Source organism: Ruditapes philippinarum, unplaced genomic scaffold (assembly GCF_026571515.1).
Source record: "Ruditapes philippinarum isolate M1 unplaced genomic scaffold, ASM2657151v2 ctg193_1_1_1_1, whole genome shotgun sequence".
Classification (NCBI taxonomy): Eukaryota; Metazoa; Mollusca; class Bivalvia; order Venerida; family Veneridae; genus Ruditapes; species Ruditapes philippinarum.
In genome coordinates this window covers 89,407-107,976 of record NW_026861762.1, presented here as the reverse complement: position 1 = coordinate 107,976, position 18,570 = coordinate 89,407, and the positions used below count along the sequence as shown (strand labels likewise).

Below are 18,570 nucleotides of genomic sequence, written 5' to 3'. Positions count from 1 at the left end.
TTTTCTATTCCACGTTTAGTATTGCTACATGACACAAATAAATTTTTCATAATCATTACCGTGAAAGAACAATAATTAAAGAGCAAATCAATTTCTTTACAAATACAGACAACAATTTTACTACTTTTAAAATCACTTAAATATCGCAGCGAGTAAAAATCATTTAAATATTCATTTGTGTTTATGTAAATCGTATAGAAAATAAAATGTTTTTCATGGTTAACATAATTATAGAAAGAGAACGGTAGGCTTCGCATTTGCAACGGATTCTAAAATCGGCTTTAAACTGTAGTCCTTTTTTTCGACTTGGAACTGGTGCCAGAATTGACAATTGAAGAAAAATGTAAGATTTATGTCACTCATAATAAAAATATGAACATATTTAGGTAGAGTTTTGCCTTCCGTACTCCCGGTTGATGTAAACCTGACTTTTTAATCATGGCGTAGACCAGATAACGCCAGAAAACGAAATAGCTTGCAACTGAAGCCCGCTCTAATACAAGCAACTTCCAAGGTTATGCAAAGTGTTTGATAAAACGGCTTATAAACTGACGAAGATCCAATATTCTATGGAAAGCTTATATTTTTCCCCGTAGACTGGTGCATATCCCAAAGAAATTGGTACAGAAATAAAATATTTACAGCTATTTTCTTTTCCGAATCGAGCAACATTTGTCTTGGAAATGATGCCGAAAATGACGTCAATGTCACGTGGTATTGCCACACTGTTACTGTATTGTGTAAGTTATTGTTAACACAATTCATTGTGGAAAGAAAGTTCAATAGAAATATTGCAATGGCTTTAGTCTTTAGACAAAATAAACATCTCAAACTTGTAAACTGTGCAAATGAAAACAGAATAACATGCAATCATCACACATATATTAGTATCTACCTACCAAGGGAATAACTCTTGATAGTTCTTTACATAGTAGCATTCCTAAGTAATCTCCCTTTGTGTTAATGTTTTTTATTAGACACCAGGTGGTATCCTACTTAAACAAAACTATAGCATGTATTTAATCCTTTGAATGCTAGTATATATAATAATAGACCTTATCAAATTTAAATTTCTTTATTCTCTTAAGACGTAATTGTAAGAGTAACATTTTGAGGTCAACTTTTCCATGTCATGTCATGTCAAGCAGCCTATATTGTAGATTATTATACAGGTTCACAATTATAGCCTGGACCTTTATCAATGACATCAGGTCTGACTAACAGTAATATTAGATTAATATTGTCCTAATAATTCAATATACCAAATGATAACTTTAAAATAGCTTCGCATAACACTAGGAGCCATGCATACATGATGTATGTGATAAGCTAAAAATATGCTGTGCTCTTTAATTTTTCAATTTTGCAAAACAAAAACAAAATTCATTACAAAATCATACAGCTCAGGCATGCAATATGAATATATTACTCAAACTATCCTTCTCTTTGCAATGGTCAATCTATATGTACCAGTAAATACCTGACTATCGATATCAACTTCTTTGACACAAACATGAATTTAACAATTTTTACAATCAAAATGTGCTTATTATAACATTAAACGGATAGATACATCAAGTCTACATATAAGCAGCTCTCACTGTTGAACTGTATCATCACTAGATATTCGTTCTTAATTTTAATCAGAAAGACTATAACAACGTTGTACAATGGTGCAAGGACAATACCAACACTTACCGAAGCCTGACAGGGTGCAATAATAGGTAAGTGGTTATTTCATTTTAATTCATTCATTTACTTCTATAAGAATAAATTTTACATCAAGTGTATTGAATGAAAATGGCCGACCCATAAACTATTTTTCGACGTCTGAAGACAAACCTTTTCATAAGAATGATTTTTACAATAATGTTATAAATAATATCCCTTTTACACATGATAGCAACCCAATCCTGTAGGGTTGTAAGAAGGAACTTGGTTTGAAAATCTATATTACCCACACACCATAATATATAATGTAAGCAAAACTAAAGCTCTTTCATAAGTAAAATATTTGCAAAACGATTTTATAAATGTTGGTAGATTCTTTATTCCCTAGTTAAGCTTTTCCTTCTAATTACCTGTGTAGCCTACCATCCAATGTTATACATACTTGAAAGGTTACCTTCACTCTATGTATACTGCATAAGGGTTATCGGTATACTGAGCAATGTGACATCTGAACTTCAAACTTACTTGAGAAAGTTGATCCTTTACTCTGTAACACACAGTTACCCTGCTGTCATCATAAGAATAAACCAAACATAACAATAATTTACCTTTATTCTGCCAACAGCTTCCTGAGCCTGCATCATCCTCATTGCCTTTGAAGGTTGACCCTCGGATATGAGCTGTGTCGAGCCAAGGTATCGCGCCCGAAACAGAACGCCCTCTATCAGAACTGAAGGATTATCAGGGTCATTGAGTTCAACTGAAATAAACAGACAATAGCACATCATTACAATATGCCAGTGATGAAGTACTCAAATTAACACTCCCATCCAAACTTGGAAACTATAGCATACTGTTATTGTGTGTAACAGTAGATGGACAGGAAGGTTTTTTGGTGATGTAAAATATCATAATTTTCATGTAAATCTATGGAAAACTACTTTTGTCTACAAACTGTGCAACAATATGACCATTTGTATAAGTGAATTGGTCCATAATGGAAGAGCTTTAATAACATCAAAAATTATGTTGAAAGTATTTAGTACCATACATGGAAACAAGCCATGGTTGAATTTTAGTTGTTGGTAAGTTAGAGATACATTATCTGACACTACATATTTTATATAGAAGATGATTAATTGTTCTAGAATAAAATATTACTTAAAAATGATCACATAAATGTTCATTTTAAATCACTTATAACTCTTACAAACATATTTTTTTTTCAAGAAATGTTTTTTTAATAATATCCAAACGATACATTTCTATTGCTTTTATTTGATTTGAAATAATTATGGAGCATGCACCCATTAGTGACCAATCTATTTTAACACCAAATAGATGTGTTTTTATCATGTTTCTTTTTTGCTGACCAAAAATTAGATCTTCCCTGAAGGATCAATTATAAATACTAAATTGTTTTCAAAAGCAATATTAACATTAAATATCAAGATGCATTCTAAATATTGAAAATTCAGATATCATATAAAATTTTACAAGACATCATTCTGTACATTTACTACTGTTTCTTGACATTCATCCATTATTAAGAAGACCCTGCTTATTCTAAAGTTCATAACATTAAATAATGCAGCTGTATTCCAGGCTATTGAAATAATACAGAAATGATCAAATTAAGCCAATATTCCCTATAACACAAAATTCACTGTAATAATTAATAACAAATAATGTTCTAATTAGAAAAATTAACAACATAATGAGATACTGTTTCAGGAATTATAACAAATTTCTACTTTATTTATTATGGCATACAACTTTCTAGCTCTAATGAAGGATAAAAACCTCAGGTTTTCTCATGGCACATTAATTCAGGCTCACAATGACACCTGGGTATATATGTTTATCTTCATTAAATTAGTATGGGAGCTGTTTTACATGAAATACCTCAAAACCCCTGCAAAGATCTGACTCCAAAACAATGAGCATTCTTTTTATTTCTAAAACATCCATACAAAACTGAATGTCATCAGTCAGGAAATATTGAGAATGTAATTTATTACTTCAAGAAGTGAAAAATATCATGCATACAAAATAAAGCTGTACTAAAATCTAGCAATACAGAAAACTTTATTTCCAACAGAAATGTGATCTACCCACATGCTTGAGATAGGTTTTGTTTTTGTTATAGCATTAAACTGATCAAGAAGGCCATGAAAGCTCTGTAAGGCTCATAATAATGATTGAATGTTGCATTATCTCCCTGACAGTATTGTTTTTACATATTTACTTCAGATGGCAATATAAATGTGAAATCTAGGAGAGTGCAATCCAAATATATGCTTAACACCAAGTTTGTCTCTTCACTTGCAAGGAGAAACCTCAGAAGATTTTCATCATTTAGCTTCAGCAGAAAGTGTTGTCAGTGGGAACAGATTTCAGAGAAAAGCATGCAAGAATATTATATTTTAAGTTTGATAATTATCCATATGACATGACGCCATGACAAAACCAACATAGGGCGTTTGCGACCAGCATGGATCCAGACCAGCCTGCGCATCCTTGCAGTCTGATCAGGATCCATGCTGTTCGCTATCAGTTTCTCTACTTGTAATTGGGTTTGTAAGTGACCAGCATGGATCCTGGATCCATGCTGGTCGCAAACTCACTATGTTGGTTTTGTCATGGCGCGGTTCATATTGGTTTATAAGAACAAGCTTTCTATTTCTAGCTTCTCTGATATCTTAAATGGGGCCAACAAGAATACTTTTAGCAATCTATATAGAAAACCATGTCAGGATCCACACACTAAATTTAAAATTACATTATATTCTGACCAGTGGTTTTACATGTGAAAATGTTTACATGAATTGTTGAGGGATTAACACAAGAGTATTCATATACCCTAAAAGCTCAATGTGAACCTTTGGTACCAGGAAGATGAAAAACATCATAATATCAATAACAAAGGAATCAGTAAGAAAAGCGAAAATTAAAAAATAAATAGAAAATACCAAAGCATACATTATCCCAACCAAGAAAGACATAAGCAATTTACCTGTTCCAAATAAAAACAGAAGAAAAAAAAACATTTAAAGAAACCAAGTGGGTACAACAATGAAATATGAAGTAAAAACCCCAATATTACATCAAATATCAATTCACTTACCATAGTTTATAAATTAGTAGAGTGTGTGTTTTATCCAAGTTGTTAATATGAAATAGCAAATGATAACTTTTATGTTGTCATAAAAAAATGTTAAAATAATTTAGAATTGTCATATTTAATGTAACACTTTTTGAAACAGTCTGTTACAGTATTCAAACTTTTCTACATAGATTAAGCTTTCATCTATGATTTAGATAACAAATAAACCAAACATAAAATTGATAAATGTATAAAAAAAAAATAATTCTATTTTACTCAGAAAGCAACATAATAATGAAATCATGTTCAACACAGATGATAATATAACTTTTGTTGAGAATGAATCTTTTGAGCCTTCAAAGACAAACCGTTAAGGCTTGACCTGGCTCTTCACAGGTAGCATAGGCACATCATTTTAGCCACTAGCATTTAAACAGATAAACAGCTTAGCTGTACATGTATCAAAATTCTTTACAATATTCTTCATGAGAATGCCAGCCATTATACCAAAACTCGATTGATTGTTCAAATAAAGAAATATTTTGATCAACATAGCATATCAACCTGTGCCACTGTTCACCATGCATTTTACTGAAATAGTTAATAGTATTTTGAAACTGTTAATAAGGGTGCCATTTTAGTCAGATGCATAGTAAAGAAGAAACCTTTCTAGAATTAAATAACAAAACTATGTCTACATTATTTTCTTACCTTCTTTAGCACGGGACTTTCTTTTCTCTGCCTGAAATAGTGACATCAAATCAAATTGTTAACAAAATAACATATAATTAAATATTTCAGAGATGTAAAAGCTTCTGAATACTTTTGTTTAGAGTGCAAATTAGAGTGTGAGGGCCTATTGTAAACATTTTGTTGTTCTTTTTTCAATTTTGTTTTTCTTTTTTCATTCATCTGCTGTCAAATTAAATTATACATCTGCTATGGAGTCTATCATTAAAGCGTATACTTAAGGTTCAAGTAAAGTATGATAATTTTATGAATGCTAAAATATATAACCAAGAATGAATAAAACTTCATCAAAAGAGATCAATACTGAAGACATACCCCCATCTCATCAAATTCAAAAATGCTCTATTGTTTTATACCACTCTCTTACACTGGTGAATACTAAATCGGAAATTTAATTTTTTTACAGGTAGTATGTTAGACAAGATAATTATAAACACAATGTATGACCTTTGTTAGTAACCTTGTCATATTAAAGTATTGTAAGCTGTTCTAATGACACACAGCTGGTAATGATGATGTATAAAAATTCATATATTAGTAACAGCTTTTTATGCTGTATACTGTTTACTTTCATAAATTGTCAAATGCATTAATCTCATAACAGGTGCTTGATTTCACAAATAAAAGAGCTTCTAAGAGTGGGTTTTAAATGCCATTTTTGTCTTTAGCTATGCATAATAACTATGTAATAATTTTATAAAATTTATAGAAATTCTCAAACCTCTAACTTATGCCTAGAAACATGTGCTCTTATAATTACAGATAATTTATTAATTTTTTTTTTATGCCCTTTATTACTTTGGTATTGCAGGAACAGACATACAGATGGACCACATCATCAAACCACTTTTTTATGAGAGGCATAATACAAACATTAATTGTTAATCAGATACCCCACTAACACTTAACATTTACTCAACATGACATCAAAAACTGTTGTTGTTTTTTTTTCTCATTTGCAAAGTACAATCTTTCAGCTTCATTTCAAGTTAACTAGGCAAAGGAGTTTGATCCTATAGTCTGAAACTTTTCCAAACAGCTTGATAAGCAAATGATCCAGTTACCTACATGTTAATTACATTTTGTGACTCAGATTAAAAGACATTGTTTACCTGAGCACTTCTGTTTACTGGTGGTTGACTTAACTCTGGTATATCAACATACTGGTTACCAACATACTGTTTCCCTAGCAACTGATCTGTCTCTTCATCTGTGTCAAAATCTACATAAAAAAATAAATCTTTTATAAATGCACAATTAATACCAGCAAATAAATCATTCTACCAAAAGAGAAAAATTTATTGCTAACAGTTCAACCTAATACTGTTTCAAAGACAGCTGATGTGTATTTGAAATCAAATACTGTTCTTAGCTTAATGAAATTACAAATGCCACTTGATGAGAAATTGTGCAGCCTGACAAGGACTCAAACTTAGAACCTTTGGAATACTGTTCCACTGCTCTACCGACTAAGCTTTCCGTCCACTTACACATCTTCTCCCCTAATTAAATAAGTTTTAACAGGTCTATACTGTGACTCTAACTATGCCAACATAACTTAAACTGAACTCATTAGCTGTCTATCTTAAAACATGTAATGTTACTAAATTTGAGTACCAGACTTGACTAGCCTTCAATTCATTAGTTTATTTAAGTTCTATGTCTTCATTGTGGAAGAAATAAAAACATTTACTTGCTGGGTGAATCAGACAAATCATTCACTTATCTTAATTGAAATAAGACATGTTTTTATTTTATTCTTAATATATCAATACCATTGCTTTCCTAATACATGTATTGTATTATAAAACAAACATGTCACAGATTAATGTCAGTAACAGGCTGTTTACATACTATAGGATTTAAAACAGGCTGTTTACATACTATAGGATTTAAAACAGGCTGTTTACATACTATAGGATTTAAAACAGGCTGTTTACATACTATAGGATTTAAAACAGGCTGTTTACATACTATAGGATTTAAAACAGGCTGTTTACATACTATAGGAATTAAACAAGTGTATAGCCTAGTCAGACTGCACAAACATGCCCTAGCAAATAATTTAGAAGCTAAAATCAGAATTTTATAATTCCACCCTTTATTTTATCTTTACTGATTAAAATTAAATATGTTCAATATCATGATAATCAACAAAAAGTGAACAAGACGAAAGCATGCAGTCAACGGTTAAGATTCATGATTCCATGTTAAAAATGCAAGAAGTAAGTTTTCAAGCACATGCACATGTCAATATTCCATGTAAATTCTAGTTTATTTTTCTATCAAAAATATGCATTTCCCTACCAATGTTTACAACAAATTTCTTACATAGACAAACAAATAAGGAAATTTTTAATGAATAATTTTGACCATGTCATTATCGTAACTTCAGACAAATTTGTAATGCTTCTTTAAACTAGAAATGTGTCCATAGGACACGGATGCCCCCACACGCCACTGTTCTGTCAATCTTATGACTCTAGGTCAAATATTTTTTGGACTACATGTGCCACAAGTTGAAAACTAACAAGAGCTGTCACAGGAGACAGCAAAGCTCGACTAATAAAATACTGGACGCAGTAAGGAGGACAAAACTATGAAAGAAAAATCAATTATGTATAATTATGTATTAAGTTATAGTAAAAAATAACATTTATTAACATAAATTCCAAGATCAAGGGGAATAATTCTAGAAATAGTCATGCTAGAGTTATGGACCTTGCCACACAACATTTGTGTAATGATAAGAAATATATATTTGAAGTTTGAAGTAGATACCTTAAAAAATAAAGAAGTTATTATATTTCTTAAAGAAAATCCTAAGTTCAAAGAGAGATAAATCTGTAAATATTGCTTCAAGAGTTATGAACATTGTCACATAAAATGTAATTGATGATAAGGAATAAGTATTTGAAGTTTGAGGTAGATACCTTTTAAAATAAAAAAGTTAAAGAGATAATTCTTGCAATATTGGTGCTAGAGTTATGAACCTTGTCACATAAGATGTGGATGATGATAACGTAAATATATTTGAAGTATGAAGTTGATCCCTTTAGAAATAAATAAGTTACAGTAAAAATAATATTTTGTATGGAAAATTCTAAGTTCAAAGGGAGATAAATCTGTAAATATTGGTGCTAGAGTTATGAACCTTGTCATATAAGATGGGGATGATGATAACGTAAATATATTTGAAGTATGAAGTTAATCCCTTAAGAAATAAAGAAGAAACCGTAAGAAATAATATTTTTTGAGGAAAATTCTAAGTTCAAGGGGAGATAAATCTGAAAATATTGGTGCTGGAGTTATGAACCTTGTCACATAAGATGGGAATGATGATAAGGTACATATATTTGAAGTATGAGGTTGATCCCTTAAGAAATAAAGAAGTATCAGTAAAAAATAGTATTTTTTAAGGAAAATTCTAAGTTCAAGGGGAGATAAATCTGAAAATATTGGTGCTAGAGTTATGAACCTTGTCACATAAGATGTGGTTGATGATAAGGAACATATATTTGAAGTTTGAAGTTGATATCTTAAGAAATGACAAAGTTATAGTGAAAAATATTTTACTGCACCAAAACTTTAATCTAAAATCTGGACGCGGACGCGGACGCCGACGCCGACGCCGGGGCGAGTAGGATAGCTCTCCATATACTTCGTATAGTCGAGCTAAAAATCAACAAAGGGCCATAATTCTGTTAAATTTGGTCGCAGCAAAAATTCCTTCCTTTACTACCATCTACACATTAAGGTTGTTAATCCCTGGAAGTTTAAGCAAAATCTGCCATCCGGTTTAAGAGGAGTTGCATTCACAAAATTTCAACATAGTATATAATGAAACAATCAAAAAAGGGCCATAATTCTGTTAAATTTGGTTGCAGCAAAAATTCCTTTCTTTATTACCATCTACACATTAAGGTTGTTCATTCCTGGAAGTTTAAGCAAAATCTGCTATCCGGTTTAACTTTAAGAGGAGTTGCATTCACAAAATTTCTACATAGTATATAGTGAAAAAATCAACAAAGGGCCATAAATCTGTAAAATTTGGTCGCAGCGAAAATTCCTTCCTTTACTACCATCTACACCTGAAGGTTGTTCATCCCTGGAAGTTTAAGCAAAATCTGCCATCCGGTTTAAGAGGAGTTGCGTTCACAAAATTTCTACATAGTATATAGTGAAAAAATCAACAAAGGGCCATAATTCTGTTAAATTTGGTCGCAGCAAAAAATCCTTCCTTTACTACCATCTACACATAAAGGTTGTTCATCCCTGTAAGTTTAAGCAAATTCTGCCATCCAGTTTAAGAGGAAATGCGTTCACAAAATTTCTACATAGTATCTAGTGAAAAAATGAACAAAGGGCCATAATTCTGTTAAATTTGGTCGCAGCAAAAATTCCTTCCTTTACTACCATCTACACATTAAGGTTGTTCATCCCTGTAAGTTTAAGCAAAATCTGCCATCCGGTTTAAGAGGAGTTGCGTTAACAAGATTTCGGGACGTACGGACGGACGGACTGACGGACGGACAAGTGCAACGCTATATGCTCCCACATTGTGGGGGCATAAAAAAAATCTTGACACTGAATAAAAAGTGCTCAGAAAATTTTCTTTAGAATCATTATGAAAATGATTTACAATTGACAGACTACAATTTTGCAAATACCATGCTTAGCTACAAAAGCTGTCAATATCTATCTATAAAAAGGATAAAAATTCCTCTCACACTCCCAAAAACCTAGACAACCATGTTACAGACATAAAGCATTGTGGGCTATGCACTTACAATACTTCCATATTTTTCATCAATGTTTGACAGGCCAAATTTGATATGTCTGGACATAAAAAACAAGTTTCTCCCCAGAAACTTGATAAACCATGTAAGGCATAGGCATACAATATCAACGAATGTGTACAAAATTAAGGTCAAACCTCCTTCTTTCCTGGACCGAACATAAGCATGTTTGGTAGTTATATCAGAATCACTATTGAAATCTTCCGAAGATCCTAGTGATTCGGAGTTTCTACGATCGCTGTGGCTATCCTGCGTGAACGTGTAAGAGTTTGTATCTCCGTACATGCTCACACTATCAATACGTAATTGAGACGTGTCATTATCCAGGTAATGGCTACGATTAGTGTAATCCTGCGAGTCGTCTTTTGCCAGCTGCGAGTACTTCTTTCCACGATTTCTGCGCGTGTAACGAACATCGTCATCGTCGTACTCGTCATCACTGTCGTAGCCTAAAAACAGACAAATCATGCAACCATGCAGAAAACAAGAATAACACAATATAGACTAATGGAAACAAAAAAGATTAAAAACATTCAAAAAAAGTAAATATATAAGAATGATAAACTAGCTTTCCTTTATACCAAAAACTGTCATTTCAGAAATATCTCATGCTTTATTATTAAAGGTTCATAAATGGAGAACATTTTAAGATGGAAATAAATGAATTCTTGAAAGTAAAAGATACCTTGTGACAGTGATACAGATGAATGCATTACAACCCATGCCAATGCCTGTCATACTGGGTTAACACGTTATTAAAAACAAAAACACTAAATAGCTGCACTTGTAATAATGCATATACAAATATTAAGTAACCTTTTAGCTTTCAATGTACATAAGTCAATTTCATTATATATATAACAGATATACATAAGACTGCCCCAGGGACAATTTTATTTTTCTGGTTAAATGGATCATTAAATATGTGTAGAGTTCAAAAATGAGGAGAGTGTTAAACAACTATATTTGCTAAAAGATCAGTCCACAATTATAGAAGTGTCCATGAATACAAATACGTTTGATGCTATTTTTGTTAGTTTCTGCAATTTAATCAGGAAATGGGAATAGGATCAAAGCATGTTCATTTCAGTTTTGCCCATAAATCTATTGTAACACAATTACGCCAGCAATATGTTTGCTGTAGTGTGAGTATATCAAATTAGTACCATCAAATCAAACATGCCAACAAGATAATGTTTCCACTGAACTTCGCTTTACATGATCACAATAAAGAAAATCTTTATATATTCAGTCTAAAACCTCTCTGTTTAGAATTTAAGACTAATCTTCAGGAACAGAAAAAAAATATTTGTAAACAGGTGCTCTTCATTTTTTTGCTAAGATTAATAAAGAACAATATGATGAACTTAATTCAGTGTTGTATATTTAAATTCATCTATAAGGCATCTTTATATAGAATCACTGTTTAAAATATATAATTGTATAACTAAATTGAATTTCTAGCCTAAAGACACAGTTGTACTTTTGTTTCAATTAAAATAACCTGTGGTAAATTTAATTTAAAGGTAACTCAAAAACTGAACATTGCATAATATATTTCTACTATAAAGCAGGTCATAAAACAAGAGAAAATGCACTGCAACACAGACAAGATACAGCTTTTTATAAATTATGGTCACCATTCTTTATAATTCTAGAAGTTTCCTCTACCTGTGTCTAGTAAATAGAGAATTTTCCTAGGAAAGATATGGTTAGTTATTGTTATAAAAACCTATATAGACATAATAATTGTCATAAACCATGAAGGAAAATACAATATATGTCTGCCTTAAGAGTTTTATAATATTCTCTATAATATTACTGTCTTGCAGCACTACAAACAAGAGCTGTCCGTAAGACAGCGCGCTCGACTTTTTTATTGCTTGCCAATAAAAAAAGTTTTTGCAGTAAAAGGCAATACAAGAATCTCTGTATTTTTAAAGTGAACAATGGCCATGAGCATTAAGATATTTAGTGAAGAATTATTAACCAAGATTCTAAGTCGATAAAAGGCCTTAATTTTTAAAACAAATCCTTGACAGAGTTACCTTCTCTTGCGTACAGATGGGGGTAATGATGTGAAATAGCATTAAAAGTTTCAAAGCAATATCTCAAAGGGTTAAGGCAATAAGTGGATTTTACCCATATTCAATGTATTTTCTAAGTCAAAAAGGGGCATAATTCTGTCAAAAACCTTGACAGAGTTATGTCCTCTTGTCTGTTGATGAAGGTCGTGATGGTAAACAAGTATGGTCAGTTTCAAAGCAATACCTCCAATGGTTTTGAAATAAAGTGAGGTGGTACAAAAAACTTAACCAAGCTCAATACACTTTCTAAGTCAAAAAAGGGCCATAATTCTGTCAAAAACCTTGACAGAGTTATGTACTCTTGTCTGTAGATGGAGGTTATGATGGTGAACAAGTATGGTAAGTTTCAAAGCCATACTTGTAATACTTCTGAAATAAAGTGGGGTGGTACGAAAAACTTAACCAAGGTGTGACGCCAACGCCGACGCCGACGCCGACGCCGGGGCGAGTAGGATAGCTCCCCTTTTCATAGAAAAGTCGAGCTAAAAATGTGTGTATGAATTACAGCACCAGTTAGAGACAGTGATTTCCCATAATGCATTATTTCATTATTGTTGTAACTTTAGAAGAGGAGAAAATCAGCTAGCAGACAGTTAAATATAATAACATTAAATATATATGTAGAACACTGAGGGAAATCTTGCAAATTCTCTAAAGTAAAATTCCATACTATTCATCTTGGTGGTGGTAGTAGTTTTCGCTCGGGATCACGGCAGTCAGCGACATTGAATTTACCAGAGAACAGTTCAGCCACCCCATTGTTCCTGGGCAGTCTGTCAAGCAGTTTACCAAGAAATGGTATTACTTCTGTACATGCCGGAGCAGAGGTACAGTGTGAAAAAAAGGATTTTATGATCAATTGCAATGAAAAAGACCTGCAACATCTGGGAATTGAACCCGGGATGCCCGATTCACACTCAAACCCAACTGAGCCTAGTCTAAACTGGACAGCTTTCTATTTAACTTGTTAGTTCCAGAACCATTACGCTCATTCCCAATTGGCTGGCACATACAGAGTATTAGTATCATTACTAACAGATGAACTCGAGGACACCATTTTTAATAAGATAACATGGATCTACTTTAATCTATTCCTATTTATATCTTAATAATCAATTCCAATTAAAAACAAAAATCACACCAAAAATAACTTTATATATTTAACCTTAAGGCCACAATCAAGAAATGATGCTAGAGGCATAATTACTCGGACTGAAATTACGGGCAAAATAAAAGATTCTAATTTCGAACTAATATCCTCCTTTTCCATATACGAATCTGACTATCTGCCAAATGTAAAACCATGTTATTAAATGGTGCCATATTTTGCCTGAGGAAGAGAGAGAGAGAATATTATATGTGACTTAAGATAGAGTGGTATCAGGCAACGGTTACTTTAGTTAAATATACAACACATTATTGGCCAAGAAATTTAAGATTGAAGTAATTTCTTAGACAAATCTCATGATTTAATCTTCAGCTCCGATTAGCTGGGATAAATAGTTTTTGGGGAATTTTTTGCTAAAGAATTTCAGAAATTAACAATTTATAAAGAAATTCTGTGTTATTTCTAGGAGAAAACAACAAAAAAATCAGTTATTACCATATTGCATGTTAAAATTTTATATTAATACTATTAAAACACCAAAGCCTAGCCTTACAAACTAAGTGGCATATTAGCTTTCAGTAATTTGTAGTAAAAATTAAGGCATAAATTCCCATTTCAGGAAATTTGAAGTTCAAGTCATTAGTGCTTCATGGCTTTTTTCGCAGACCCTTATCTGTCAAATGTTTAAAACTAACAGCTTTTTAACACCTATTTTTCCTGATACAAGATATTTGCTTCAGATTTTTTCTTTTTTTTATATTTTGTTCTGTTTTTTTCTTTCATGTTTTGTTTATTGTTTTCTTTGTTATTGCATCTCCTTATTGTTGTTTTTGAATGATTGGTTTTTGAGGGGTGGGGGGGGTGAAAGGAAGGGCTGTTGCTAAAACTGTTAACAGTTTGTTTCTTTTGTCATTCAATAAAAGCCTTTAAAATATGAGAGATGATGCATGAAACTTCTTATCCTACAAGTTTTTTTAAGATAAGTAAATATTACTCAAACCACCATATTTAACTATGATGAATGCAATACTGTTGTAACACAAGTTTTTTTTAAATTATGACATTGTTGCCTTGTACCACTGTGGATTAAATATTAATATGCCTTCTGAAATGACAGTTTAAGGCAATAAATAAAATCAACTAGAACTGCCACACGTCTGGCAAGGATACCACCACACACCACTTTGTGAATAGGGTGTTCAGTTTGACTAACAGTTTAAAATTAATTAGCCTACTCAAAGAAACATTATATTTTTTGAAGAGGCCAATTTTTTTTTCTGAGGCTATCAACCAGTTCCATATTCTGCAATAAGTTGCTGGGTGTGATTAGCAGTTGAGGACGTAAACTGTCTTCATTACTTTCATAATATTACCACAATCCAGTGTTTTAGCATTTAACCAGTTTGTTACCATAGCAACCAAATTTTCCAACACAGGAAGAAAATAAAACCATCATCTCCATATTACCAGGAGTGATTTTTTACTTCTTGTGGGTAAGTAATGAATCTGCAATGGATGCACAATTTCATATAATATAAATGTGTCATTTTTGGATGCATGTATCCTGGCTCATAGGAATGAGGCCATAATATCAAATTGTATGCAGGTTTTTTAAGGATTTTTTTTAATATGAGGAAGTTGTTTTAATGACAGTTGTTGCTGATATTTCACTTGTATTTACCATTCTTAGAGGGCATTTTTGTCTGTTATCGGTGTATGTATATTGCAAATCTGGCCTTGTTTGGAATGTACAATTGAAATTTATTTTAGTATATAAATTTGAACCAGCCTGTGTCAAACATCATACATTGTTCAGAAAAATGTTTGAAAAAAGTTATATTCATCTTTTAAGAATCTTTTTGAGTGTAAAACTATCAATAATACCACAATGAAAGTTCAGCCAAGGTTTTTAAATTTTAAAGACCCTGATTTTTGATGTTTTGAGCTTTTATAACAATTAGCTGATTTATGACATACAGTCCGACCCCGGTTATTCGACAACCCTTTATTCGAATACCCGGCATTATCCGAAGTAGATCGGCGTACCCGTTTTTATCTCTATATATAACAATGTAAATACGAGGGTATTATTCGAAATGCATTATCCGAATACCTCCTATTAAGTAAAATTTCGGTCCCGATTATACAATTATGAAAGAATTTCACACCTATTATTCGAAGCCAGCCTAATTATTATTCGAAGCCAGACTAATTGGCGCAGATCCACTCGCTGTGAAAAATATCCAAAGTCATGCGTGTAATTAGACAATCATGATAATAACTCTTTGTGTGTTCTTTAATCAACTTTAATTACCGAAAATGAAAAGCTATGCACCGTGTCCGATTTTGTTGAAGATGACAGCAATAATTTTTATACATTCCGTATATGTGAATTTGTCAAAACATCCAAAACATTTTTTTTTCATTAATTGTAACGCTACAATCGAAAATACCAGAGTTTAGCTGTAAATACCGTAGTGACGACACAGCCATTATCAAGGCTTTGTGCGAAACGAAACGATACACAATGTAAAATAAAATGCAAGTATTTATGTCTTCAATGTCAACACAATAATTTTTTACTATCTTTTCTTAAATATTTATTTTTCTCAATTGATTACAGGAAGCAAATGTGTTGTAAACGGTAGTTTTGCGATGATTGGTCAAAGTTGAGTAGTTTTCGTCTATCACAATATTTCAATTTCGATTATTCGAACCCATCGATTATTCGAAGTAAATATTCAGTCCCAGGCACTTCGAATAAACGGGGTTGGACTGTAATAAAAGCAAATGTACACATATTGGTTCATATATTAAATGTCTTACCCAAGTCCATTATGAAACCCTTGTTTCATTGGAAACATCAGTGCAAAAATTATCATTCACAACAAATATGTCCTACATTAAGTTATAAATTTGTATTTAAATCACTACATAAGTTTAATGAAGTTCATCTTGTATAGTGAATACAGCAGCATTTGGCAAGGGTACAAGCTGACTCCATTGCAATCTTTGCTGTTTGCAGGGGTATCATTATCTTTCAAATGTTGCTTAATCAAATATGATAGAAATATAATTCATTCAGTAAAATGAATATGTTGACAATTATTATTATAATGCAACAAATTCTGTAATGTAACTAAAATATGACTGAATCATAAAAAACTTGCACGTGACACACGTCCATCTAAAATGCCTGACAATATATTTATAAACATTTGTTCCATGCAAGCCTAATACATAATACAATGCTTAGATTTATAATAAAAAAAATCTTGTCTAAACCCATCAATATAAACATGCCAATATGAGATGAAAATGAAACTAAAAATTTATGAAGTTGATTTTTATAACAATGCGTGTTGATTAAAATCCCACTGCCGTTTGCATGACAAATCATTGTATATTTAAAATTTTACAAATTCACAAACTTACCACACCCCCAACCCCTCCCAAACAAGTCTGTCTCCCACAGTCACCCACTGTACCAATATATATAATCAATTAAACAAAGTAACAGCATAGGTCATCAATTACAAATCTCTGCCATATTCTGTCTATTGTGTTTAACATTCACCATGCTTATGTAACAGATTTGTTATGCTTTTAATTTGAACTGTCCATTTCAGTAAATGAAATTAAGATATCAAAATAAATAGAGCAACCATCAGTTCAATGTCTTATGTTACACAGAGACTGGCCTGGCTCTATACTGACAGTAGTGGTCTCTCATTATAGCCCACTAGTATTCAAATAGCATTTTAGACTGGGTATGTAACATTGAAATATAAGGAGTCCAAGTTGCTTCAATGCATAATGTTGAATTAGTAGAAACATGGGTGCAAGTTAAAAATATCAGAAAACCTGAAAGTCCTGAATTTGGTATCATTTCAATTAGCTTTATATAGCACTTTCAAGAGTAAAAAAAATTGTACCCATAATAAAAAATGAAAAAAAAAATTAAATATCAAGCTTCGTGGACATTACTAAGTTAAATGAAATTCAATTATAAAATATATCAGGATAGACATTTCAATATTGAATACCTGTTTCCTCAAAGATGTTAATTTAACATTATATATTTTTCATAATGGAACTTTGATGTAAGCTTTTTGGACAACCCTCTTATTATTAAGAAGCAAGTTCCTTCTAGGAAAATTTTACAAAATTATACCCAATAGTGAATAATTATATATTTCAGTAAAAAATGGCAGAATACATTATTTCTCTTCCCTGGTTAATGAATTGCCATTATATACCTAATACAACTCTTAGAGCACTTTAAGATTTCCTGCAAAAAAAACAACCCCAATTATTGACTTATAAGCGTCTTAACGGGAAATGTCACGTGATGAATGAACAATGATCCCACTCAATATGGTAAATGATCAATGCAGTAAATATAACATCTTCTCTCTAGACATTCTTAGTATTGGACAACATCAACTTGCATCCAATCTTCTCTATTTAACAAAGTTACAATGTTAATTACCTACCTTTGTCTCGTCTACTGTTCAGATTTAATTAATAACTGGCTTTTTCTTTCTCCATTTTTTTTTTGAAATCTGCCTTAAAAATAACTGCTTTGTCCCCTAAACATTATAATCCAGATAGGTTTGAAAGCTTATCAAGGTTTGAAAGCTTATCACTTGATCATTTTTTATTTTTTACTTTCTATTTTAGTGGATAGGAAACAATCCAGGGCATACTTTTGGCAATAAAACATTGCCTTTTACTCCAAACGATATGGAATGGCATGGTTTAACTTCATGGGTGCATCTCGCTTTCATCAAATCAAACCTTTACCATTACAAAGGTGATGAATGTTGAAAGAAAAACCCAGTTATAAATCAATGTATCCTTAAATATTAGTAGTGAAATCAATAAGCCTTGTTCTATTGTATTTTACCTTTTGGCGTTGTATATATTTTCCCATCATTCCTTGTATACTGTGTTCCTAGAAGGCGCTCCTTCTCATTTTCCATCAGATACGCTGAAAATTATCATTTCAAACTTGTATATAAATTGGTAGTTATGATCAAAACCATT

General features: G+C 31.8%; 1 protein-coding gene across 5 annotated transcripts in view; it reads right to left on the bottom strand.

Annotated features, from left to right (window-relative positions):
- Window positions 1-18,570, bottom strand: part of LOC132716731 (uncharacterized) — a 115,569-nt gene that overhangs the window by 77,220 nt on the left and 19,779 nt on the right. For 2 of the 5 annotated variants that reach the window (XM_060700051.1, XM_060700053.1), the window contains exons 5-9: window positions 18,431-18,514; window positions 10,464-10,775; window positions 6,640-6,749; window positions 5,489-5,519; window positions 2,280-2,431 (exon numbers count right to left, since the gene is read on the bottom strand). In XM_060700051.1, coding sequence (XP_060556034.1) covers window positions 2,280-2,431; window positions 5,489-5,519; window positions 6,640-6,749; window positions 10,464-10,775; window positions 18,431-18,514 — 689 coding nt within the window. The remainder of the gene's footprint in view (window positions 1-2,279; window positions 2,432-5,488; window positions 5,520-6,639; window positions 6,750-10,463; window positions 10,776-18,430; window positions 18,515-18,570) is intronic. The other 3 variants (XM_060700052.1, XM_060700054.1, XM_060700055.1) reach the window with 2 other exon arrangements.